This window comes from Falco punctatus (genome assembly GCF_963210335.1).
Source record: "Falco punctatus genome assembly, chromosome: 1".
Lineage (NCBI taxonomy): Eukaryota > Metazoa > Chordata > Aves > Falconiformes > Falconidae > Falco > Falco punctatus.
The window spans coordinates 110,033,973-110,045,143 of NC_137580.1; the positions used below are offsets into that span (position 1 = coordinate 110,033,973).

Genomic DNA, 11,171 nt, shown 5'->3' on the forward strand with positions numbered 1-11,171 from the left:
GCCCCAAATTCACTGTCACTAACACAAGCAACATTGAACTCTCAGTCTATGGACAGATAGGAGAGATTTATCTGGTGGCAGGACCATGACCTAGTGATGAGAAGGTCAGACAGTTAAGGGATTTTTATATTTTGGAATGGCGAGGTTGTATTTTTTCCTTCTGGCTAGCGCATCTAATTTTTAAATAAAACATTGTTTCTCACATACTTGAGAACTTGGTTAGCTGGGTGGCTGCTTTCATGGTCTAGAAACATTTCCTCTTTTTGCCCCACAGTAACATGAAACACAGGCAGGCTTCTTGCTGTGGGATGCTTCCCTGGGGCTTTCATTTTGCCACAGCTGAAGTTGGGCAGAAAAGGTTCCAACGTGCTGGAGGATGGAGAGGTGGGTGCCAGCAGCCTTGGGCAACACCAGCAGCATGGCACAAAGGTACCTCAGAGAGAAGCTGTGCAAGAGTGTGGCCAGCAACCTGATGCTGCAGTGTCTCAGGCCAGGTTTGCCCCCTCGCTGGGCCAGGCTGGACCCTGCCTGGGGTCCGCAGGGGCTTTCGGAGAAGCCGTGGGCAGCCTTGACTTTGGTGCCAGGCCATGTGCCAGATCATCAGCGCCAAGCAGGAGCTGATCGGCAGCCCCTGTGCCCGGGAGCTCTCCATGCAGAGGCAGAGCCCGAGTGATGGTGGGGATCTTCCCCAGCTGGTTTGGGCTTGGCCAAACCCTCCCCTGCAGCCCTGGCCAGCACTGCTGCAGCTCCAGCCTAAGGACAAGTGGGGAAAGCTTTGGGAACACCCTTAATTGTGAGCATCCCGCGTCTTTAACAAAAGCTAGCATTGCTGTTTGAAGAGAGAGGCATATTAGAAACTAGAATCCCATCCCTGCCCTACTCGGCATGCACAAGCTCTGTCTTCCTTGCCAAAGCTGTCGACATCTTTAGCAGCACGGCCAAGAGCCATTGCAGTTTGCTCCTGCTCCTTTCTCTAAAAGCAGGAGTTTGCCCGAACAGGGTAATTCCAGGACCCCGAATTTAGGACTAAGCAGATCAAACATTCCTTAAATATCTACTTTATTTCCAAGTTTTAAATTGACGGCTCACATTCCATCACTGATCTTGGATATAAAGGTTTGCTTTTGGATCAAAAACCTTTAGCAGAAATTCTTGTAACTGCCTCAAAAGATTCTGGACAAATATTTCCCTTTAATTGTAATGAGAACTGGGCATCCATATGCCCTACAGAGCCATGGAAAATTCAACTTTTAAAGGATTATTCACAGAGGAAAGCTGCACCAGCTTAGCCAAAGCATTTATACTTCTTCAGACCTTGATGTCCTAAAAACTACTTTTATTTTGGTTTACTAAAGTTGATTAAGAACAGATTTTTTTAAAACTGAAATAAGCCACTTTTAAAATGAAACTTGAACATCTAAAGGGGGTTTGCGTCTTTTCCACACATGCAAGCTGCTTTATTGATTTTTTTTTCCCGTGCAATATTTTCCTACTTATGCTTCTTAAAACCTGCTACCATAAAGACTGAAGCTATCTTTGTACCTGTGCACATCCTGCACTCCAGCCAGAACTCAGTTTCAGTATCTTGAGCCTCCTGTTCACATCTCTGGGATTGTTACATTTCCATAGAGGAATGACACATTATTTTCTCTTCAGTAACTGTTCAGAAAAAATGTGACCAGACATCCTGTGAACTGGTATTTTTTTTTACTGATTAGCCATAAACTTCATCAAACTGTTGGTCCCTGGCAATCTCTGGATTGAAACTGCAATGCTGCAAAGACTGGCACCTTGGAAAAAAATTGGGAACAGCTAGAGCTAAATAAAAATAACAGAAAGAAAGAAACCCTGAGCCAGGAGACTGTAAGCACAGATTAACTCCCTGCAGAAATAAGGCCTGGAGGATGAGATTTCACTAAGAATCACGAGAGACAAAGCGGGGTTTGCCACAAGGTTAAAAAATAATTGCAATTGTTCGGTTAAATAATAGCGCATAAGAGTGAGCAGATGAAATGGCAAAGCAAGCTTTATAACGAAGTCTCCCGGTTGCCGTCTGCTTTACCCACCCTTCCCACAGCTTCCATCCCTGCGGAATGCCCGCAGTCCACCGGGAAACGTGTGCGCTGGGAGCCGCAGCCGGAGGGAGCAGATCGGATGCACATCTGCATCCCTATCCTCCGTGTCCCTGTCCCCTTCACTGCCCCTGCACTGATGTTATTAAAAACTAAAAATTATTTAATAGGACTTCGACGCCTGGAAAATGCCTTTTTTTTTTTTTTTTTTATAAACGGGCGGGGGGGGGGGGGGGTGAACGATGATAACCTTATTTATAAACACAGGCCCGCACAGCGCTATGTGGGTGCTGGGATCGTTCACCCGCCCCGGGAGCGGGAGCGGCTGCAGCCGCAGCGGTGCGGAGCTGCGGTGCGGGGATCGCAGCCCCCGCCGGTCAGCGGGTTTCCACCGAGCCACGCTGCCTTCCGAACGAGCGGCTCCGCAAAACGCCACCGGCGACCGCCAGCGCCTCTAGACCCCCGTAGCGAGTCCCCTCCCCGCTCCCGTCGGGCTCAGGCGGCCCCCGGGTACCCCCAGCTGCAGGCAACCACCGGGCAAGTTCTGTGCTACATCTAATTCAGCCTTGAAAAAACCATCACCAGAAAAATCCTCTGGAGGAAAAAAACCGTAATTAGAACAAACCTCAAATAGGAGGAAGGAGACACAAGTTGTGATGGACCGAGCCCCGCTCCCGGGCGCTGCCAGGGGCGGGGGGCTCTGCTGAGCGGTTTTATGCAAAGTTCAGGGAACTTTGCTAACATAAAAATTTTATCTTTTGATGATCCTTTTAATATAAAATAATCTCTCCTTTTTTCCCCTCCCACAATGAAGCAGGCGAACATTAAAAAGATAGCGAGCGCATTTTAAAGATGTTTCCACTTTATAAATCAAGCTTTTTGGCAACAACATGATTTCTATTTCAATGCTGAGCTTGCTGTGTTCTCCTAATATCTCCTACAGATCAGTCCTAAGAGGGAGTAATAATCCCCCAAAGTAATTCTCAGCCCTAAATTCTCGATAATTTATAGTTGGCTCGTTCTGTGGAGCTCTACAAAGAATGAAACAAATGACTCTCCCTCTCCCCCCCCACTAAGTTATCAATATTTGCCTTGTTTATACAAAAAGGCTATTTTACACCATTGCCTTGGAATTAACGCTTCCGCTGAGCTTTACATTTCCTCTTCATTGAGTGAACTTGTCATTAAAGTCACTTTTTTTTGTTGTTGTTTGAAAATTAAAAATCGGGCTTCAATTTCTTTTCGTTTGTGCCCCTTGAGGTCAGAGAGACCGACATTTAAGTGATTTCAACTAACTGCATTCAGGGGCATCTCTGTGCCTGCTGGGAGGGGGATTACAGTCCTAATTAGTGCCTGCAATTAGCCGTTTTCCCTCTTTCTCCCACCCCACCCACCCCGCCCCCCAATGCTAAATGCAAGTGCATACAAATCTCCATTAACCATTATATTTTTTAATTGGATCAATAGGAGGTTTATTATTGCTACTTTTTATTTAAATAGCTTGGGTAAAATAAAATCTGCATGAAGTAACGATTTTCATTTCGTTATTTGCACTGGGATGGCGGGCACAGCCCAGCTTGCGGGCGGCCCCGTCGGGGCACGGACACGGACACGCGTGGCTCAGCCTGGCGCTGCCTGCGGGCAGGCAGGATCGGGCCAGCCGCGGCTGGAGCGGTTCCCTTTTCCTGCCCCTCCTCATGCTCATCTACTTTTTTTTTTCTTTGTTATCGGGGCTGCCGGCGAGCCCGGCCTGGGATAAGGACAGGGCTCGGCTCAGCACCCCCGGCAGCAGCAGCCCCGGTCCGGGTAGCCCTCGGTCTCACCGCGAACACCGACAGCAACAGCAACGTCCCCTTTCATTTCGACACTATTTGCAACTGGGCACGGAGAAAAGCAGCGAAGAGACTGCTTTGTTTCATGTTATGCACCAGCAATGTTGATTTTTTTAATTAAAAATTATTTCTAAAAAAAATAAATAAAACAGCGGCGAGCTTGATGGTGCTGCACTGAGTGCTCACAAACGGTGAAATCTCGCTTCGAGAAGTCAAAACTCAACGTTTTGTAGAACTCGAGGTCAATCCCCCCATCCCCTCAGTCCCGTGCTCCTGGAAGGTGACTACGTGTGCACTGCCAGCTCCACCGGACAAAGAATGTGGGACTGAGCCCTATACAGATGGATTTGTTTAAACAATCCACGTTAAGACTTACAAAGAGATAACATGCACATTTGGGATGCTTAGGGTATAGAATTTGGTAAAGATATTACACGTCCCGCACAGACACACTCAGATACTATAAATTAAGGGTGAAATATCTGAGGTCTTGATCCCCTAGTCTTAGCTGACTTAGGTAGCAGACCTATCAAAATGAATCCGGCTCTTCACATCAGTAGACGCTACAGAACAAGCCCTAAGATCTTACACACCAAAATGTAGTGTGATAAGGTTACCTGCACAATCACTTCATAAATAGGCCAAATAGCAAACAAATTGAAGATCCCCGGGACCGGGACATACACCCCCTCTCCAGGGAGACTAATGGGAATATCTTGGTTATTAGAGTAAAGCTTCCCTACACTGGCCAGCTGCTGCGCAGAGCGGCACTGCTGGGGATGGGGGAGAGCAGAGGGAAAGTGCTCAGCAGTCCCCAAATCCAAAGCCGGGGCTTGGGGTCTGGGTTTTGCAGGGTGAGCACCAAACAGAGGAGAAAAACACGCAACCCCTCCCGAGCCCCACAGCTGCCCTGCATCAGGGATTGGGAAAAAGGCTGCATAGATATAGTGTAGGATTTTTTTTTTTTCTGCTTTCTCCCCATTATTTGAGTGTTCTCCTCCACAGCTCTCTAGCACAACGTAAAATCAGCAATCGTGGGGCATGGCAGAACTATACAGCTGTGTTAGAATTAGATGGATTTTAATATCTAAGTCCGGCAATTTTTCTTTTCCAGCAGCAGCGACATGAGCCCGCCACTGCAGGAGCCAAGGACAGATACTGCAGTGCCCACAGTGGGAGCTGGCTGGTTTTGTTGGGAACCATCTGATTCCCGGGCTGGGGATGGTCTGAGGTTTAATTCTGATGTTTAATTTCCTGACATTAATTCTGCCCTCTCCCACCTGAGCAGCCGGGTGGGAAGGGAGCCCTGAGCAGCCGCAGGATGGGTTTCCCAGGGAAGCGAAGCCTCTGCAAGCGGCTGCACTCCCTCTGGCCCGGGCCTGGGGGTAGCATGCTGAGGGGGCTCCGCTCTGCTAAAAATCATAGTTTTGTTTCCAAGAGAAGGCAGAATTTTTTTCCCCACACCTCACAGGATAAAAGCGGTACCCGTCTCTCTCAGTTTTGAGATTAAGAGCATAGCCTAAGCCCTCATATTGCTAAAACTTTGGTGCAAACTAAGCCAGCACAGGTCTGAATGCACTGTGCCGAAAAGGGGAACAGGGTTTGCTTTGGGAAAAAGGAAAAACAACAAACAAAAAAAAAGTAGACCCACAATCACGCTAAATAGACCCACAATCACGCTAAAATCTTTAAAAACCCCAAATAATAAAACGAAGAATTACCAAAGTGAATGGGGACTAAATATAACAAACGACTCTGCAACTTTCTTCCATCCCCAGGCTCGCTGGCACACTCAAACACACGCACAGTTTATGCCGAAAAAAATTATCTTACTGAAATCTGCAGTCAAATAATAATTATTTTAAATGCCACCGCTTGCAGTAGCCCTGCAAAACCCAGTCTCGGCAAACAAGGACATGTCATATGGACCAAAAGCAACACATGTCCGCGGAGAATTTTCACTAACCTGCCTGCTTTGGTTATTATCATTTCGGTGCCAGCTTCATGAAATTTCTTCCATAGCTCCTTCTCATGGAGATAGACTTTGATATTTTCTATTGTCTGGAAAAATAAAGATAATGAGAATAGCAAGAAAGGGCTGAGGAACCCGAGGAGAGGGGCCGGGAGGCTGTGCACCCCGGACCAGCGCCGCAGCCGAGGCGCCGGGCAAAGCCACACTAGCCTTGGTGCTGCCTGTGCGGGAGGAGGATGGAGTCCCAAAAATTCCACTGCTCTTTGCCAAAAATAAGAGAAACAAACTGAGGACGGTTTTAATTGCAGGCTTCCACATGCAGGCAGGACACTGGGGCCAAAGGGATTTTTTTTTCCTTTTTTTCTTTTTTTTTTTTTTTTTTCCTGTAGGGGTTTCTGTGCCCCCGTGGGGCAGACGGGCCCTGCTGTCGCCCCGCGGCTCCCAAAACCCGGGGCCAGGAGCATCCGCGGGGATCCCCAGCTCCGCTGAGCGATACGCGCAGCCCCGGCCCCTTCCGCGGGATGCCAAGAGCAACGCTGAGGCGCCGGCCGGGCGTGGAGGCAGAGGAGCCGCGACGTGCCGAGAGGCCACGGGCGGGCCCTGCCTTTTATTTAAAGGGGGACACACACACACACACACCCCAAAAAAACAACGAAACCCACCGCCAGGCCACATCCTGCTCGGAGGAGCAGCCGCGGTCCGTCACCCGACGGGCCCCGATGGCCGCGGCTTCGCGGCGCTGGGGCTCGCCCTTACCGACCTGCCGCACCGACGGCGGGCGCGGGCGGCCTGCTTTGCACAGCGAAAAAAATTTAAAAAGAAAATAAAAGTAAAGCAAAATGCGAATTCCTCGCAATTCCACCCCGGGTCGTGGCCGAGGGAGATGCACCGTCGCGGGAGGTCTGGATGCGGCCGGGCTGGCAAGGAGGGCGAGGGACGAGGCCATCGGGGCAGTGCGCGGGGCGGCCGGTGCGTACCTGCTCGGGGTCGGGGAGCTGCGGGCTGCTGAGCGGCGTGCTGCTCCCCCCGGCTACGCCGAGGACGGGGGAGCCGGCAGAGGAGTCCGCATGGCCGGGCGCGGGGGCTGTTGGAAACCCTTCCTCGGTTTCAGACAGGCTTTTCTCCTGGAGCATTTCCTTGGGGGGAGAGAGGCGCACCGTTAGCTCGCAGCACCGGGGGCCACCTCCAGCCCCTGCTTCCCCCCCCGGCCCAGCCCCGGGCACGGCCACCTGCGGGGTCAGACCCTCCCGGCCCGGCCCGCGGTCCTTCCTCAGGCGGCGGCACTCAGCGGGACTGGGACGTGCCACCCCCGGCCCCGGGGGAAGCCGCAGTGCCCGGGAGAGCCGTGCTGCCGCCGCGGGGGAGCCGCCCACGCGTGGCTGCGCTCCCGCTTGAGGCCCGAGCAGACCATCTCAGCTGTGGCTGCAGCCCCCCAGCTCCGAGCCTTTCTCCTCTCCCCCCACCCCACACCCCGGCTTTTTGCCACCGTGTGGGGCCGGTACCCGTCGCGGGGGGCAGCCCGGCCTGGCCGGTCGCTCTGCCCTGCCCCGTCCCGTCGGGGCTCCGGGGACTTGGCGACAGCGCTCGGGGCCGCGGAGGAGCCGGGCGGTGTAAACAGGCGGAGTGCTGGGCTCCGAGATAAAAGGGCCCCTCTTAAACTTGGACGGAGACTGGGAAAAGCCAATAAAGATAAGGCCTGACAGCTCCGCCGGGGCTGCCGCGCATCAACCCCGACTTTTACAGCGCGGAGGGACGCGGCCGCCCGCCCCGCTCGACGGACGGACGGGCAGCGGGACCAGCCCCCAAGGAGGCTGCGGGGTCCCGGCCCCGGAAACCGAAAGCGGTGCTCCCTACAGGGAAACGCGCACAGCACCCGCGACTACCGACGGAGCGGTCCGGCCCTCGACACCACGCTGCCACGGCAGAGGCGGAGTGCGGGGCTGGGACGCCCCGGCTCCGGCCACGGCAGAGCTTCGGGGAGAGCTGCAGCCACACTGACGGACGGCCAGCCCGGCTCCGTGCGAGCGACCCGCGGGCGCGGGCCGCCACGCAGCCCCTGGCCACCGCAGCTCGCGCGGGGCCCGGAGCGCACCGCCGGGGGGACGGGGCGGCCCCAGCCCGGATGGTCCCTGCGCGGCGGGGCCGCCTGCCCCGGAGGAGCACAGGTTGCGACCCCCGAGGGCCCGGCTCCTGCCCGCGGCCGGGGCCGCCGGTGCTCCGGGGCAGCCTGGCGGCGGCCGCACCAACACAAGCCGGGGGCTCAGCAGGCTGCGGGAAGCCCCACACCCGCGGACCCCCTGCTCCCTCCCTTCCTTCCCTCCGCACCCCGGGAACTCACACGGCCGGCCGGGGGGCAGGAGGCGCAGCGGGGGGCTCCGAGCTTCGCCTGGGGGCGGCTGCGGCATGAAGGGCATCCGTGGGGCAGCGCGGCGGCTGCGCGGAGCGCTCAGGCCGGGCGCGGCTCCACGGACCCCGATGGCAGCGACGTGCGGGACATCCCCCGCTGCGCGGATTCACTTTCCCTTGATCTTGGCGGAAAATGTTCCATAAAGATCCAGTTTGGGGCCTTTCGACTCCCTCCCTCTTTGTCTACCCCCTCCCTTTTCCCTTCCCCTTCTGTTGCTGACGTTGCCGCTGTCAATCACGTCCCCATAGACCGGCTCTGGCCCGCTCCACCCGGCCCGGCCCGCTCGCCGCGGCGCCCGCCTGACGGTCCGCAGCGTGGGGCACCGGCCGGGGACACCGACCGCCCGGGGACACCGACCGCCCGGCCCCACGCACTGGGCCCAGCCGCGGCTTTCCCGGCCTGCCTCGGCGCTGCGCCGGGCCTGGCGGCGTGCGGAGCCGCTCGCTGCTCGGGAGCGAGCCCGGGGGGGATGGACCCCCCCAGCCTCACCGCCCCCGCCCAGCCCCGACGGTCCCGACGCTGCCCACCGCCCGGGGGGAGCCGGGCCTGGCCAGCGACGGGGCTGGGGGGCGGCGGCGGGCGCAGGCCGCGCTGGCGGAGCGCTGGGCTCGGCGGGCCGGGCGGTGCGGAGTGGCGGGACCCCGCGGCAGGGCCGGCGCGGCCCCGGGGCAGGTGGTGGCGGAGAGCCGGGCCCTGGGGGGGGGGGGGTCACGCCTCGGGAGGGGCCACAGCCTCGGGCCGCTTCCCCGGCCCTACTGCGGGGCAGCCAAACTGCCCGCGTCCCGCCGGCCTAGGGCCGGTCTGCAGGTGAGGGGGTCTCCCCGAGAGCCCGGGGAGGGGGACAGGGCTCCCCGTCCTCTCCCGATCGCGACACCGAGCCCCCCAACCTTGGCTCAGGGCGGGCAGGAGCCGGGCGGCCGCAGACAAAGCGGCGACAAGGCCAGGCCGCCGGAGCCAGCTCCCGCCGGGGCCGCCCCGAGGTGAGCGCGGCGGGGGGGAGAGGAGACGCCGGCCCCGCACACCCCCGCGGAGGAGCCCACGCACCCTCCGGGCCACGGGCACCGACTGCCCGGGGCTCCCACGGCCAAGCCAAATCCCCAAATCACTGGGAGAACCCCCTCGGGAAAGTCCCCGAGTGCTGTCGCGACTGAACGGGCCACTTCAGCTCTGCTATCGCGACTACCAATACACACACATCCCGACGCACCGCCCTCGCAGCGGGTCTGTGGGGGCTGACCGCCCTGTGCCGAGCCGCCCTTCGCATACAGCCGCGGCCGAAAGGCGCCCAGGCTCCCGCGCTACCCCCTTGTAGCTGTGCCTATCGTGACAACGCTACTGCTACACACCGCCCTATATCGCGACAACCCCGCCTGGCTCTGCTCTGCATCGCTCCCCCCGTACCCCCCGGCGCACCCGGCGGGCCGGAGCCCCTTACCCGAGCGGCCGGTCCCGGGCGGGCGCGGCGGTGCCGCTTGGCCCCCGCAGCCCCGGGCTCACAGGGACACCTCCATGAGCCGGCGGGGCTTCACGGGGCAGGATTTTTATCGGGGTTTTCTTGAAAGTGAATTTAAACCCAAACTCACTCCCACCGTCACGTGGTACCGAAATTGGGAACAGGAGCAGAATAAAAAGTAAACTGGGGTCAACCTCTTAATGAACCTTTTCCCCACTCCTACAAAAAAAAAAAAAAAAAAAAGAAAAAAAGGGGGGGGGGCCCGGGCAGACCGGGGCATGCGAGAGAAGGAGCAGCGAGCAATTCCCGCAGGAGCCGGCGGGCCGGGGCCGGCGGCAGGTGAGACCGGGCCGGCGGCAGGCCCCGACGTGCGCTCGCGGGGCCGGGGCCAGAGGGAACCCGCACCCGTCCTGCCCCCGCACAGACGGCGCAGCGGCTAGGGGAGCCCAGTGGCGAGGAGCCGTCCCGGAGCGGGGAGGCCCGGCTCGGCCCGGGGGGGGGGGTCCCGGAGCTCCCCTCCCCGCCGCTGACCTGCTGCACTCGGCCCTGTGCGCGGCCGCCGTAGTTTCTGCACCTCGTAGCTGCCTCCGAGCCACGGACCGGCCCCGGCCCCACCCCGCGGGAGGGGAGAGCCCGCGCAGAGCTGCGGAGGATGCGCGCAGCCAGGTACCGCTCGGACCGCTCTGTCCCACCGGCGGGCCGGGGTCTCCCGCGTGCGGCGGGCCCGGGGCGGCCGCCGAGTGCCGGGCTCCACAGCCAGGTGAACTGTATTTACTCTGCGGCTGGTGCCGGTTGCTCGGCTTTGCTTGGGTGAGTCTCCCTCCACCCCTTCCTCCCGCATCCGCGGACACCGAGAATCACGGATGCTGCCTGCGGCTCCCTGCGTTAAATGCTGCTTCCCCCCCCCCCCCCCCCCTTGAACCGAAAAAGGGAGGAGGGGGCGATCCCCAGATGAGGAGGATTTAATTAAAGCAAAGCTAAAGCCTCTCCCTCCTGCCCACGGCCCTCCCCGTCTGTGCGGCCGGGGATGCCGGAGCGGCGGTGGCGGGCCCTCTCCCGCAGTGCCGCAAGCCCGGGCAGCACCTGCCCGCAGGGGCCGGGCCCCTCGGGGCTCCCCCCGGCTGCCGCCCCGGGGTTGGTGCCGGTAAAGCTCAGCCGGGGCTGGGGGGCTTCAGTATCCCCCGGCCGGGGGGCTGGGGCCGACGCCGAGGAGCGAAGCGTCCCCGCCGAACGGGGTCCCCCGGCGGCGGCAGCGCCCTGCGCTTCCCCGAGGCTCCGGCAATTCACGGAGAGGCTCGAAACCAGCCCGACTGTCATCACCCGGCAGATAAACGGCCGGATCCCCGACGGCAGAGTGGCTCCTATTCACGGCTCATCATCGCCGAGTCAAAGGAGCAAGCAGGGGGAGGATAAGCCCCGCTTTCAGGGACCGGCT

At 58.6% G+C, this 11,171-nt stretch overlaps 1 protein-coding gene across 3 annotated transcripts in view; it reads right to left on the reverse strand.

The window, feature by feature from the left end:
* Positions 1 to 7,595, reverse strand: part of TBX4 (T-box transcription factor 4) — an 85,311-nt gene extending 77,716 nt beyond the window's left edge. The window contains exons 1-3 of one of the 3 annotated variants that reach the window (XM_080383400.1): positions 7,379 to 7,595; positions 6,854 to 7,012; positions 5,871 to 5,965 (exon numbers count right to left, since the gene is read on the reverse strand). In XM_080383400.1, the coding sequence (XP_080239526.1) occupies positions 5,871 to 5,965; positions 6,854 to 7,009 (251 nt within the window). In that variant the 5' untranslated portion in view covers positions 7,010 to 7,012; positions 7,379 to 7,595. Of the gene's footprint in view, positions 1 to 5,870; positions 7,013 to 7,378 lie in introns of those variants that run through there. The other 2 variants (XM_080383401.1, XM_080383399.1) reach the window with 2 other exon arrangements.
* Positions 7,596 to 11,171: the final 3,576 nt, after the last annotated feature.